Source organism: Leguminivora glycinivorella, chromosome 13 (assembly GCF_023078275.1).
Source record: "Leguminivora glycinivorella isolate SPB_JAAS2020 chromosome 13, LegGlyc_1.1, whole genome shotgun sequence".
In the NCBI taxonomy this organism is placed as follows: Eukaryota; Metazoa; Arthropoda; class Insecta; order Lepidoptera; family Tortricidae; genus Leguminivora; species Leguminivora glycinivorella.
The window spans coordinates 17,641,183-17,657,194 of record NC_062983.1 but is presented as its reverse complement, the minus strand read 5'-3'; the positions used below and the strand labels follow the sequence as shown (position 1 = coordinate 17,657,194).

Below are 16,012 nucleotides of genomic sequence, written 5' to 3'. Positions count from 1 at the left end.
CAGTACATATGGCTCTCCGAAGTTTCGACCTGACAAGACTCCCTTCGTTCGTGTTTTAATTTATCGCCACTTTCGAACTTCCTTTTTCGCACTTGTATCGTAAATCGTAATGTACTTTTTAATTGTATCGTATTGTAATATAATGTAGTTTTTTACCAATTTAAAGAATTTTTAAATTGGTAAAAAAAAATATAACTTATTCCTGTTAAGTATAACAGTTATCCTTGAATCATAATATCAATTATTTTGCTCTAGAACCATACTATAAAATATTGTAGAAAATTGATTCGTTACTGAATAACCTCAAAGCACCTTTGTATAACAGGTTTAATCTCACGAATATGAATACGAACTCCGCAATTACTTGGAATGTCGTCGAATATCAAACATCGTTACGAATTCACGAGAGCGCTGATTCTCTATGAAAATATTGACATTAGCGTTACCCGCGTTAGCTCTAATAAATCGATCTTTGGTGTGACTATCACGAGCTTTCAATAATTTTCGTGAAGCCTTATACTTTCTCTAACTCGTAACGTACAGTCAACCAATTGGAACCCTAGGCCACTGTAGAACTATGTCATAGTGACGTTATAAATCAGATTGTAAGAAATCTCTTACAGCTTGTCATTTTGACATGGTTGTAGAGAGGTTCCAATTGGTTGACTGTACCTACTTATTGAAAACTCGTGATAGCTGTTGTCTAAGGTTTGTAAGTTCCTCTTTTTGACACTTCGTTAGAGGTTACATTTTTAAGATTTAACTTAAAACTGGTATAATAGATGTGGGTTCCAAGACAGCCAAACTTAAGTAGGATTGGACAGGGCATGTTTGCCGGCTGCACCCGAACGGTGGGCCAAAGTGACGACTGAGCGGACTGAGTGGTTACCGCAAATTAGTCGGGGCAGAGGACGACCAAAGAAGAGATGGTGGGACGACCTCGACGTATTTTGCAGAGACTGGCAAGAGCGGGCATCAAACCGTGAGGACTGGAGAAAGGAAGGAGAGGCCTTTGCCCAGCAGTGGGACACCATATAGGCTAATAAAAAAAAAACTTTGATTTCTGATTAGACACTTCCGTTTACGTTGATAAAAATCGATTATTTAACAATAGGTATACTATTTCAAAACAAAATAAAAGTATCAAGAAAATTATATTAATACGACGAGAAAAACTGGTCTACTCATAATAACGTAGGTACTTCTACCGTTGAGTTTAGGCACCCTAGAAACGTTTCAACCAATCGCTAATAATCGCTAGATTTGGAGAACGATTCATCTTAGCCACATGAAAAAAGAAACGAAAAAAAAAACACAAATGAAAAAAGAGATGTGTCAAAAAGAGGTTCTTGCAGGTCAGGAAAAAAACTTATGCTAACATTATTTACACACAACTCTCCGGTCCCGGCAAATTCTCTGCCAACACATGCTCTCTTCTTCTCGCATTCCCTTTCCTTTACTCCTATGTAGCGTCGAAGTCGCTAAACTACTGGAACTTAGCGTCGGTCCGCTCAGAGTTGAGCGTCTGACTTCCAAAAGGGCTTCCTACATTGCCGTTGGGGCACACAAAGTTGGGGCTCCCGAGGGTCGGGCTGTTAGAAACTACGAAATTAGACCTAAAATTATTACCTAACGCCGATTGAGCTAGGTTCTGGTTTAGAACGTCTTCTTGACGACTGCTGGGGACCATGTCGCTGCCTGGTGTAAGCTGTTCAAAATAAATAATTTATAAGTTGGCATACGAAATAGGCAGAGTTTTGCAAAATTCTAAATTCGCAGCTATTTTGATAATAGCTGGGCAAAAGTTATTTTCAAGGTCATAGTTGTACAAAATGATGAAGCCACTTAGCTTGGATTGACTCTAAGTAATCATAACTTTAATTCAATTAATTTAATTGCTTTTAAAAAATGAAACCTAAATATCAAGAATTTTATTAATTATATTACCTGCTGAGGATGTCCAGCGCTGTCAAGAAGTGCTAAATCTTCTGCGGAAAATACTGCACCCGCCTTGGTCCAGTCGCCTGCAAAACAAAATTAATGTAAATGAAACTGAAACTAAATTTGTAGGGTAAGCGACCAGGAGGTAAGACAAACGCCAATGTCAACGTGTAAATTTATTAAAGATAGGTACTTAGGTATAGGTACATTGCATACATGGCAGGTCATTCAAACTGGTAGGTACTTCCTAGCTACGGAAAACCTTATAGCGGCGGGCAAGGTTGAGCTCATCCACTATAGGTGCAAAGAGCCAAGGGACAGTCTGTGAACCTATCGCCAAGGCACTAGCTAAACCCTAGGTGGATCGGGAGAAGACTGCAGGTGGGCTATCGAACTCCCGAGCCAACGAGACTCGCCAAAGGACAGTCGGAGAACCTATCGCTATGGCAGTCGCTAGCTAACTCATTTGATGCGGCGCGGACGCGGCCTTTTATTTGATTCGTTCGGCTCGCGCAGATCTTCGGGCGCGCTCGGCGGCTCGTTGCTGTGACGCGCTCAAGGTCGCGCGCGGTTATAATTTGTCTTGTTACATTCTCCCCTCTGGTACTCGGTAACGTCCCGTAAGAGTACCAGAATCCATAGTGTTACATTCTCCCCCTCTGGTGCTCGATGACGTCCCGTGAGAGTACCAGGATCCATAGTGTTACATTCTCTCCCTCTGGTGCTCGATGACGTCCCGTGAGTATACCAGGATATTAGGATCTGTGTCACGATGTCTGAGATCTTCACCAATTTCGTCGATATGAGAGGGTGTTCATCAACCCTCCCCCTGGAGTGAAGGTGGTTCAGTAGTACATTGAGAACAACTGCATTGATGTCACTGTGAAATCCTTTGCTGACGTCTTCACAGTATTTTGTTACTACCCTCTTTGTAGTTGATACGTCGTTTGCCTCCTTATTTATTTCGCGTAGTCCCATTTTATGTGTAGAGTACTTTAGAAAAATAATGTAGGGTAGATGCAACTTCTTCTTTACAAGAGTGGGTAGTTGACAAAATTGAGCTTGTCAACTCATGATGTAGAAAACCAAGGGACAGTCTCTGAACCTGTCGCCAAGGGACCTAACGAGCCTGGGAGAAGACTGCATGTGGGCTATCGAACTCCCAGCCCAATGTGACTCGCCAAAGGACAGTCTGTGAACCTATCGCTAAGGCGGCCGCTCGCTAACTCATTTGATGCGGCGCGGACGCGGCCTTTTATTTGATTCGTTCGGCTCGCGCAGATCTTCGGGCGCGCTCGGCGGCTCGTTGCTGTGACGCGCTCAAGGTCGCGCGCGGTTATAATTTGTCTTGTTACAAATTTTATTTTTAAGTTTTTAAGTAATTCGCAGTTCATTCGCCAATCACACTACGCCAAGTAGCAGAATTTAATTAGAATTTCTTTACCAGTACAAATAGTGTACATTTTTCCACATTAGTGAGTAAAGTAGTACATCATGAAACTTCAAATAGTACTAAAATGTATAATACACGCGCGAAGAGAGAATTGTAACTGGGCGTGTCAATTTTCAACACTCCCTCCGGTTGTGTTTTAATTCATCGCCACTTGGTTCGGATTTCCTCTTTTCCGCACTTGTATCGTAATTTACTACTTTTTGATGCAGTGCATATCATGTGAAATGATTTTAATAACATTATATTCAACTACAAAAAATATTCTTACAATATACACTGATGAGTTTTTAGGCTTACAATAAGCACTAATATTTTTTTATTATTTCTAGAAGCGCTGTTGGCCCAGCGGTAAGAGCGTGCGACTTTCAATCCGGAGGTCGCGGGTTCGAACCCCGGCTTGTACCAATGAGTTTTCATGTCATAAAAGTCATAAGCATTTATTGCATACATATTAGGTCTTAATTACATACATACATACATACATACAATCACGCCTGTTTCCCAGAGGGGTAGGCAGAGATCACGGATTTCCATTTACTACGATCCTGACAAATCACTTTCGCTTCACACACTTTCATAACGTTTCTCATACACGCTCGTCGGTTTCGAGTACTTCTGACCTGGGGCCCGTTTCTCGAAAGGTACAAGCCTTGTATTACAAGTGCGCGAACTTTACTGTCAAATCGTATGGGTTTCCATGGAAACACACTTGTAATACAAGACTTGTACCTTTCGAGAAATGGGGCCCTGGTCTTAATTAGGTACATAATATGGACCTTTTTTGGAACTTATGTGCGAAATGTCATTTGATATTGGCCAGTCGCTTTTCGGTGAAGGAAAACATCGTGAGGAAACCGGACTGATTCCAATAAGGCCTAGTTACCCTTCGGGTTGGAAGGTCATATGGCAGTCGCTTTCGTAAAACTAGTGTCTATGCCAAATCTTGGGATTAGTTGTCAGAGTGAACCCCAGGCTCCCATGAGTCGTGGCGAATGCCGGGATAACGCAAGGAATCCTCCATGCGTTGATGCTGCTGATGATGATTTATTTAGTATTTCTTGACGGTAAGATTTGATATTATTTACCTCGAACTTCTTTTATGCTAGGCCACTCATCCGCCTCCTCCGCAGTTGGTGGGATGTTTTGGTTGTCACAATCTAGAAAAAAGATTTCATCTGAAATATCAAGAACTTATGTAACTTACACTTATTTTAATAGTGTAACACAGGTCCATTCAGCGTTAAAAATATATTTGACATTGTGATATTTCTGATCCTTGGACAACATATTATTAGATATGACTGACCCTAATAAATTGAACTTTTCAAAATCAAACGTTATAATAATTTTCTTTAAGTACTGGGAATCGTTTCAATTGAATGTAAACCTTTCGATAATACTATTTTCTGATTTATGGACAAATTTGACAAAATAAACAGTGAGGGATATAACTTGTTGCTATTAAGTGAGATTGAGATCCTATAATTGGCTCTGTGCTACTATTTTAATTGTTACTTTCATAATTTAAAGCTATTTGGTTCTCCATGAGAATAAATAAATAAATAAATACGAATTCTGGAAGTATCTATTCATCGCTTCAAGTGAGTGTATTGATTATATAAAAAGAGAAGTCTTGATTAACAAAACATCACAACGATAAACAGTCAATACCTCTGTCTGGAGCTACGGTATTAGGCCCAGCGGTGTACACCACGTTGAGCGTTGCAAAGGCTGACAATAGTATAAGGCAATACCTGGTGCATTGAAAATATCCGGCTGCGGTTCAGGCGTCTTCAACTCCGGCGATGGTTTAATCTTATACGCCACTACGTATCGCCTCCCGCCGTCACTCAGTTCCAACATGTCTCCTGGCGGGTGTTACTCTGGTGGTGAGTGCGCCGCTAGAAAACAAATGACTATCAACATATGAGTTCAATACCTGGTGCGTTCAATATGTCCGGCTGCGGTTCAGGCGTCTTCAACTCCAGTGATGGTTTGATAGTATACAACATCACGTATCTCCTCCCGCCATCGCTCAGTTCCAACATATCTCCTGGAGGGTGTTTGTCTGGTGGTGAGTGCGCCGCTAGGAAACAAATGACTATCAACATATGAGTTCAATACCTGGTGCGTTCAATATGTCCGGCTGCGGTTCAGGCGTCTTCAACGCTGGCGATGCTTTAATCGTATACGCCACAACGTATCGCCTCCCGCCATCACTCAGTTCCAACATGTCTCCCGGAGGATGCTTGTACGGTAGTCGTGTGCGCCGCTAGAAAACAAATGACTATCGACTTCTAAGTTCAATACCTGGTGCGTTCAATATGTCCGGCTGTGGCTCCGGCGTCTTCAACTCCGGTGATGGTTTGATAGTATACGCCACCACGTATCTCCTCCCACCGTCACTCAGTTCCAACATGTCTCCTGGAGGATGCTTGTGAGGTGGTCGGGCTCGCCGCCGTCGCGCACAGAGCGCGGCAAAGGCGATACCACCGATGGCTAGGGCTGCGCCGAGGGCCGCGGCGACGACGACGCCAAGGGTGATACCGCCCATTGCGCTTTTGCCATCTGGGTTAAGAAGACATGATTTGTTTAGGTATTAACTATCGGTAAATACGAAACTCATCATTTGATAAACTTTAGACTAAAATTAGATGAATTGGATTGTCCGCTAGCTATTACTGCAGGTCTACCAGTTGATTGGTGCGACAATATGTCGCCGCGACATAGATCAGATGCAGTTTTCTAATTTTATTGTAGTCAGGAAAATATTCACATGGGTACTCGTAGTTTATGTCGCGGCGACATAGATTAGCCTGGATTAGCTTGCTGATTCATGGTTTTCATGAATGTCATGTACAATGTTATGTTGTTTAATAATATTATCATGCAAATTTAAAACATTACACGAAACTCTCATATTTTAGATATAATTAACCACAATTTTAGCTATGAACGAAATTTTGTTTTGTCAGATTTTACTCAATAAAGGTTATCTACAAAAGTGAAGCAATTCATTGATGCATCGCCGTGAAATTACTGTACATTTTATGAAGCGTATTTCAAGTAAGTATCAACAACTATAATAGGGTACCAAAACTACGAACGGATTGTCATAACACGATCAACGCGGCGGAGAGCTAAACCCAATCCATCAACACATGTCCGACGCGCTGCCGTCGTTCACACACGACACGGAGCGAATGTCACGATATTTGCAATGTTATAAACGATGACGTATGGGCCAATTTTGAGCTAATGAGAGCAAATACTGAGTATACGATTGTGTGCTTATAAAACTGGATAAAAAAACACGATTTCAAAGATAGAAAATAGGTACTAAATAAATGTATTTACTGAATATCCGTAAAAATAAAGCAACAATTCGACAAACTTTCAATTAAAATTCAATGAATTAGTTTATTTGCTGGGTATTATTGTTTTAATTAAGTAAAGTAAAGTAAGTAAAGTAAAGTAAATTTATTAATTTAAAAAACACAAAGTTATACATGAACATAGGCATTGTCCGGTGGACTGCAAACTAGGCTAGGCCTGTATCTTGCAGCCCACCGTGCACCGTGTGATACAATAACATGGAGATAATTAAAATTGATTACATAATAATTTGAAATTAAAAAAGATAATGAAGTGTGTGTATGAGTGTGTGTGTGAGTGTGTATGTGTGTGTGTATGTGAGGCTATAGGTGCGAGTAAATTAAAGTTAAGCCATTCTTAGATCTAAGCATAAGACCGAGTTAAAATGTCTTCTGTGTCATTGTAGGATAGGGTAGCAAACCACTTCTTTACTTTAGATTTGTATACGATGTATGAATATTATAACTACGAAAAGATTGTCATAACACGGTCAACGCGTCGGAGAGCTAAACACAATCCTTCAACACATGCCCGACGCGCTGCCGTCACTCACACACGACACGAAACGAATGTCACGATATTTGTAATGTTATAAACGATGACGTATGGGCCAATTTTGAGCTAATGAGTGCAAACACTGATTTTAGGTTTGTGTGCTTATAAAGCTGGCAATATTATATTTTTAACACTTTTATAATTATTAAGACGGACTATAGAACAAAATAAATTAAATATTACTTTTTTTATATTGGCATTTATTTTCGACCGCCTTGGCCACCGGGTAGTCACTTTTTCATTATTGTATTGTATGACATCGATTTCAGTTAGTAATTCGTTCAACCTTAAGTATTTCAGTCACTCAGTTTTTGGAGAGCGTAGTAGCGTAATAAATGGATGGGTAGATAGACATTATATTCATTATAATTATACAAGGTGCTCGCGAGGAACCCGCATAACTTAAACCACGCATTTCTGAGGCCAAAAGAAAGAAAAAATGTTATACGAATTTGAACATGTTTCGCGAAAAAAAATTTTTTTTTTTAACTTTTTTGGACGTATTTTCACATAAAAAGTAATTTTTATCCATAAAGTTGGCAATTAAAATGAGTTTCTTAATATATTTTCCTAAAAACCAAATTTTTGGAAGTTTTTCTTGTCACATTTTGACATCTGTCAATGACGACTGTGGGATGCTCCACAATTGCGCATCAGCGCCGTTAAGAAGACCTTTTGTACTGAGTAACAATACGGAAACGTTTTTTTTAATTAGCAATAACTCTGAAACTAGACGAAATCTAGAAAAGTTTATATGACATTTTAGTCTTAAAATGTGACCAAGAATATGCCGTTAAAGTTATATGGGTTCCTCGCGAGCACCTTGTATAGGGTGTAAACCTAATACGGGCGAACCTCTTCACGGTGGTGAGTATAGGACGTATAAAATGTAATTAGATAACTTTTACCTAAAATTGAAATATTTTTTTTATCCATACAAATTAATTCGGCCCGCAACGTAATGCACACACACTCCCGTTAAACGCTCGTTGACAGTTGTCATTGATTGTCATCGCAACCACGTTTACAGTACATTGCTGCTGAGATTTTTTTCAAAAATTCGTTATGGGGTGAAAATTAAGAGTAAATCAAAAACACCTCTTAATTAATGATAACAATATTGAATTATACGCCTGGTTTCATTTATCGCCCTTATTACGTTTACGCGCTGTATATTTTTTAAAGGTACATAACATACAGTAGATATTTTTCAAAAACGTAGCAGCCACCAGTTTTTAATAGCAAATCTTGGGAGATCTAATATACTCCAATGAACTAAATAAATAACACTACTTATCTTTGTCATAATAAAGGCACAATAATACACAATCACTGTGGTTTTTATTAAAATCTTTAAAAGCGATGAAACCGCTAATTTCATAATTTTCCGAGTTCAAATAATAAAGTACTGCAATTAATTTATAAGCAATTCCAGAGGAAGAGCTAATTACTTAAAGCTTTTTGATTACTTTCGATTGAAGTCTGACCGTTGGCTGTGTGAAACTTTGCTTTTAGGGCAGCAAAGTTCATTATTTAACACGGACTATGTGTTCAAGGTCACATCTGTAAAATCATTCTATATACCTAAGTTATAACCAGTGACATTGACACTTGAAACTGACAATTCTGTGTATATTTCTGGGTAGATAAATAAGATAGTTACTCAGCGTCAATATTTCCTTGTTGCGAAGTGTCACCGTTGGGCGAAAATTGTCACTGTGGTGAAACAACATGTACGCTCCGTGTATAGTAGTTTCTGTGACTGCTACATTATCTAATGAACAGTGTTAAAACTCGAGTGTGGGTTTCAGGATCACACGAGATGTAATGTTTAATTACGTACAGTCACATACACTATTTTATCTATACACTAGACACTTCAGAAGACCAAGCGGGCAAACATGATCTTAGTTTATTCATTGTTTTTTTTAGGGTTCCGTAGTCAACTAGGAACCCTTATAGTTTCGCCATGGTCTGTCTGTCCGTCCGTCCGTCCGTCCGCGGATAATCTCAGTAACCGTTAGCACTAGAAAGCTGAAATTTGGTACCAATATGTAATCAATCACGCCAACAAAGTGCAAAAATAAAAAATGGAAAAAAATGTTTTATTAGGGTACCCCCCCCCTACATGTAAAGTGGGGGCTGATTTTTTTTTCATTCCAACCCCAACGTGTGATATATTGTTGGATAGGTATTTAAAAATGAATAAGGGTTTGCTAAGATCGTTTTTTGATAATATTAATATTTTCGGAAATAATCGCTCCTAACTTTTGAACCATATGTTTAAAAAACATGAAAAAAATCACAAAAGTAGAACTTTATAAAGACTTTCTAGGAAAATTGTTTTGAACTTGATAGGTTCAGTAGTTTTTGAGAAAAATACGGAAAACTACGGAACCCTACACTGAGCGTGGCCCGACACGCTCTTGGCCGGTTTTTTTTTTATGAAATAGGCAGCAAACGAGCAGACGAGCCGCCTGATGGAAAGCAGTCATCGCCGCCCATGGACATAAGCAACATGATTAATGTCATTACGGGTAAGTGTGTCATAAGAAGTATGTCTGGCCTTTTCATTTGGCCTGTTCTGAAGATCAGTGTTTATTTAGAGTTCAATAGGCTACTTGACCCTTTTTTAAAGTCTATTTTATATTATTTATTACTGTCCAATTAACCGAAAAAAATTCTACCATATTTTATTACGACTTGAAAACAACAAAAAAACATTTGCAAAGTTTACTTTAACTTAATTAGGCCAAAACATTATTAGCCATGTTAATCTATAGATTGTCTGCGCATGACGTAAATCAAATTGACCACAAAATTAAAGTTCATCATGTCAGTGATAATACTCGGCATTAAGTTAGGTTCTATGACGTCACTACACGTCTGACAGCGTTTTCGGTGGCCAAAGTTAAAATAAATATTACACACATTTTTAATCGAAAATACGCAGCCACCGTACACTTTTAATACCCAAAATCTATAAAAATTGGTTTCTTATGTCAAATACTACAGGTAAAAATCATTTCTTGTGCCAAATTCGATAAGAGTCTAGTAGCCTATACGTTTACCACTAATCGTCAGTAGCATGATGCAAAAGTATGAATTCGCAAAACCACCTGTGAAAATGAGTAAAACGGCCAAATGTGAAGGTCAGACACACTTTCTCCCTATGACACACTTACCCGTATTGACCTTATGTGTGTTTATATATTTGCTACACGCCTAAATAAATAACTTAATAAGCACTATCCATTATAAATAAACTGCTCAAACAACACAATGATAATCGCCACCCCGTACACATCCACCACTTTACCTTAATTAACGTCCATATTAAATATTCAAAGGCAGGAAACCGGAACTTGCGTAGTAATTATTCTTTAATTTATGCCGGTACTAACTGGAGATTTGAGGGAAGTTGGCGTTTGCATTTATCGCAGGGATATGGCTTTATTACGAATGACCTTTGATATTTTAGCCAATGGGTAATGTACGCCAAATCTTGGGATTAGTTGTCAAAGTGGTCCCCAGGCCCCCATGAGCCGTGGCAAATGCCGGGAAAACGCAAGGAGGATGATGAGGTAGTAAGAAAGTTTTGACACAATTATAGAATCGATCAGTATATAAGTTACATTCTATAATAGTTCAGATTATTTTAGTCTGTTAGAATGGGAAGTTTCATAATCGTACGTATAGTGTTATTAGAGTAGGTACGTTCGTTTATAAATTTCTTAGAACTCGATACCGGGAAAATGTCATGTGAACATTCTGACAATATGGAGGTTAATAAAGGTATAGACAAAAGAGACTTCCCTTTGATGCTAGCTCGAAAATCTGTGTAAGTATTCGGCATTTAGGTATTTTGCTTTTGTACTAAAGAGATGATTTCAAAGGTAAATTAGGTAGGTATTGTGGGAATGCGATATGTGGAATACAAGACAACGACAGACAAAGGAACTTTGGGCACTTGGGTAAAAAAACATTCGGTACTAAATTTCGTCCCTGAATGTAGGTACTTTTCCTTCACAATTATATTTAACAGCCTCAAACACATTTATCATTGTTGTAGGAAGTGAGAATCTGCCTATTTCATTCGGAAACAGGACATGACTCAGTACTATATAGGTATTTTATTAATTTAATAACTAAATATTTTGTCGCAAAACTCTAATAGGTACAAGACATTTCCTATCTCAACCCAAAACTCGCTGCATGCTTTAATATTATTGTCATCACTATTATTTATTATGTTTCACAGCTTCATTCTTTGCGATTTAAGTTTAACATAGTGTAGTAGCACCCCCAAGCATCAGCCTTGCACGGTTTTTAGAGTTTTGTACTGGCAACATTAAAAAAAAAAAGAAACAGGTTACCACTTCCACTTCTCCCTCCTGGCGACGGTTGGCATCGGTCGCCATTTTTACTTCATTATTCATTCCCGTGCTCAAGCCTTCGCACGTGTACCTTCCACTTTCAACATGGGGAAAAGGAAGAACGAAGAGGAGGAGATTAGAAAGAAAATCAGAAGATTAGAATCGAAATTATTACGACGGGCACGAAGCCGATCAAGAGTTTTATATTCTTCGGACTCTAGTGAAACAGATGGTGAGTTAATGGTTTCGCTACAAGAGGCTTTATTAAAAATGTGATGCGTTTCTGCTAATTGCGGGCATTTACCTTCACAAATCTGCGTTACTTTTGTAACAGCTTTAAGCCAAATAGCTATTTTAAAACCTGTGTTGCGTAATTGCTAATTACGGGCTCTTACCTTCACATATATTGTTACATTTGTAACTATTTGTGGCCAATGGTCAGTCACCAGGATAGTGATGCGTATTTGCTAATTACGGGCTCTTACTGTCACGCTTTTCCTAACTGGGCTATACTATAAGGAGTGGCGCAACAAAATACAGAACTGATGGTTCGTTTCAGACGACAAGATGGTCGACTCTGATCCACGCGACGAGCGACATGCGTCCCCGCGCGACCACGTGGCCTCGCCGCCCGCGCCGCCGCCTCGCGCCGCAACGCCGCCGCCGACACCTGCGTCAGCTCCGCCGCCGCCACCGCCGCCCCAGCCCCGGACGCCCCAGCCCCCGACACAACCGGCGCCGCCGCGACCAGCCTCTCCGCAGCCGGGCCCGTCGTCTGCTCCAGACCTACCAGTCGCTCAACCCCAGGTACTTTCGTCAGCCCCGGAGGATGCTGAACTCGGTGATGATATCCTGCTAATGCTAGGCGATGCTCCAAAACCAGAACTAGCGTTAGGAGACGCCATACACAAGGACGTGGCTAGCAGGTGGCAGGAAATTTTACTAAAAGGTCTGCAGAAGGAGGCTAAAGAAAAGCTTCTTCAGGAATACCTCGTGCCCAGCAATTGCGACCTCTTAGTTGCTCCTACTCTTAATGCCGAGGCTAAAGCGGCATTAACAGACAACTTAGTAAGAAGAGACCACGCCATAATGGAAGGACAGAGGCAATTAGGGATTGCTTTAGCTGCACTCGCGCAAGCCATGGACTTGTTACTCAAGCCTGATGCAGCTGTCCAGAACGTATTAAAACCTGTCAGTGATGCTTGTCGCATACTATGCGATAGCCACTATTTAGACACAAAGACTCGCCGTTTCTTCGTAGTTTCGTCAATTAACACTGATCTTAAAGAAACGCTTACGAATACGGTTAGAGACAACTTCCTTTTCGGAGATAATGTATCAGACAAATTAAAGGCCGCTCAATGTATTCAGAAGTCTGGTGATACATTAAAAAATACACCAAAGCCGTTTAACAATCGTTTTAATAAGAATAACTTCATTCTTAATAAAAAGTCACAGAAAAACAATTTAAACTTCAAGCCCCTGCATCAAAGGACGCAGAGCAAGCCCGATGCAGGGCACTACCGGCCGTCGCGAGGCCACCGCCCGTCGCCGGCGAGCGCCCGCGGTCGCCGCCGCCAGAGCTCGCCGCGCCGCCGCAGCTACCGCTCCTACAGGAGGTAGCTAGACACGAGGTACAGTACGCAGGACGATTACGAAACTACACTCCTAAATGGGCGGAGATCACTTCGGATCCTACGGTCCTTGAATGGACCCAAGGATATAAGATTCCTTTTACTTCTGTCCCAACTCGAAGAGATTGTCCTTCTGTTTATTCTAGGACAGGATCGGAGCGATCCGATTATGAGACAGCTATCAATAAGCTTTTAGAAATTAATGCCATATCATTGTGTGATCATGATCCACAAGAATTTATTTCTAGTATTTTCCTGATACCAAAACCAAACGGCGAAAAAAGGTTCATCCTTAATTTAAAATGCCTAAATAAATTCATCGAAACTCAGCATTTTAAAATGGAAGACTATAGAACTGCTTCTAAATTGATTACTCAGGATTGTTTTATGGCTTCGATTGACATTAAGGATGCTTATCTTTTGATTCCTATATATAAACCTCATAGAAAATATCTACGATTTATATTCAATGATACTTTATATCAATTTAATTCTGTTATCGAGGAAACTAAAAAATTGTCACAACCATTTGTTTTTGAATGTTGTGCTATAAATGTAATACACTATAATATAGTTATTATTTGCATATATACGAACAAAACTCCATCATCAGCAAATACCACTTTTTTCCTAAAACTGGAGGAGCTATTACGCACCATATGTCAGCACAAAAGAAAAAAGTATGTTTTATGCGGCGATCTGAATATAGATATAATGAAGACTTCAAGAATCTCCAAACAACTGATTAATATATTGGAATCTTATAATCTTTCCTCCTTGTACGAGAACCGACGAGAATTACGCCATCTTCGGAAACGTGTATCGACCATGTTGCAAGTAATGTTGAAGAGGGAATAACAACGATTCATGATTTAGGTCTGTCGGACCACACGGCGCAATCATTCCTTGTCCCAATACATAAACGCCGTCCTCCACCAACAAAGTGGTGGTATGAGTACAGAAGGGACTATTGCCAGGAAAATCAGAATAAATTTAGCGAGTGCCTGTCTTCTTTATCTTTTATTGAAGTGTTTGGTGAATATGATGTAAATCGAGCTTTTAGTGTATTTTATGACAAGTTTTTACTTTTCTACAACTTATGTTTTCCGCTAATCAAAATCAAAATATTTAAAAAGAAGGCAACAAACATATGGCTTACAAAGGGAATCCGAAAATGTTGTCACACAAAAAGACAATTGTATTTAAAGAGCCGTTATTCTAGAGACTGTAAGGTTATGTATAAAAACTATTCTCGATGTTTAAAGAAATGTATGACTGCGTATCTTAAGAGTCAAAATTCTAATTATATAAGTAAAACAAATAACAAATGTAAAGCCGTTTGGCAGGTAATAAAAAAATATACTACATCTGATGTTAGCACGCATAGCATCGATAAGTTAGTATTTGATGGTTCAGAAGTTACAGATCCGAAAGAAATTGCTGAAATTTTCAACAATTACTTTATAAATATGGTCAAAAATAATTGTTCTCCACATGTAGGATCATCAGACTTTATCCAAATTGAAAATGTAGAATCCAGCATATTTCTTAACCCCGTTAACACTACTGAGCTAGTAAAAATAGTAAAAACACTTAAAAATTCGAAGGCTGTAGGTTTTGACGGTGTACGCACTGATATTATAAAGAACAACATTTCTAATATTGCTGATCCGCTAACATTTATCATAAACCTGTCGCTAAATCAAGGAATTTTCCCTGACGCCTTAAAAAAATCAATAGTGAAACCCCTACATAAAAAAGGTCCTAAATTTTTGCCGGATAATTACAGGCCAATTACTCTTATTCCGATTTTCTCTAAAATTCTTGAGAAAGCTATGTTTAATAGATTAATACATTTTCTAGATACTCATGATATTATTAATGACGAACAAAACGGCTTTAGAAGACGCAGAAGTACAGCTCTAGCGGCCTTCAAGCTGACTAAACGAGTTATGGATTGTCTGGATAAAAACGTCCCGGTAACAACACTTTTCATGGACATGAGTAAAGCTTTTGATTTTGTATGTCACAAAAGGTTGCTTTTAAAGTTATATAAGTACGGAATTCGTGGCCCAGCGCTAAACTGGATTAAGACATATCTGACAAATAGAACACAATGTGTCCAGACTGTTAAATATTGCTCGCTCAGCAAAAGTGTTGTGACACACCAATCCACGTCCATAGAAAATTTATATGGTGTACCGCAAGGGAGTATTCTGGGACCGCTTTTATTTATAGTTTATATAAATGACTTGCCAAACGTGTTATCAAATGAGTGCATCCTGTTTGCTGATGACACTACGATAATCATAGAAGGGAATGATATGACTGCTTATAACAATGACATAAATTCGACATTAGAGCAAGCAATACACTGGTTAACAGTCAATAATTTACAAGTAAATGTTTCTAAAACAAAGTATATGCAGTTTAGTACATCTCGCAGTGATACTTTTCAATTACATGTAGAATATAATGGTGCTGCTATAGAAGAAGTGTCGCAAATTAAGTTTTTGGGGATAACTTTGGATCATCAATGTGATTGGAAGGATCATATCGAAAACCTATGCTCCAAAATAAACAAATTTGTTTTTGCTTTAAAAAAGGTTCGTCAGGTTGTATCTTTACAAGCGGCCATGATGTCATATAATGGGTACATAAATTCGGCTCTACGATAT

The 16,012-nt window shown here is 39.1% G+C and overlaps 1 protein-coding gene across 1 annotated transcript in view; it reads right to left on the bottom strand.

Annotated features, from left to right (window-relative positions):
- Nucleotides 1–656: 656 nt before the first annotated feature.
- The window catches only part of LOC125232375 (hemicentin-1-like), a 265,437-nt gene continuing 250,081 nt past the window's right edge, over nucleotides 657–16,012 (bottom strand). Inside the window, exons 15-18 of the mRNA XM_048138016.1 lie at nucleotides 5,705–5,962; nucleotides 4,480–4,551; nucleotides 1,948–2,024; nucleotides 657–1,708 (exon numbers count right to left, since the gene is read on the bottom strand). Coding sequence (XP_047993973.1) covers nucleotides 1,487–1,708; nucleotides 1,948–2,024; nucleotides 4,480–4,551; nucleotides 5,705–5,962 — 629 coding nt within the window. The 3' untranslated portion in view covers nucleotides 657–1,486. The remainder of the gene's footprint in view (nucleotides 1,709–1,947; nucleotides 2,025–4,479; nucleotides 4,552–5,704; nucleotides 5,963–16,012) is intronic.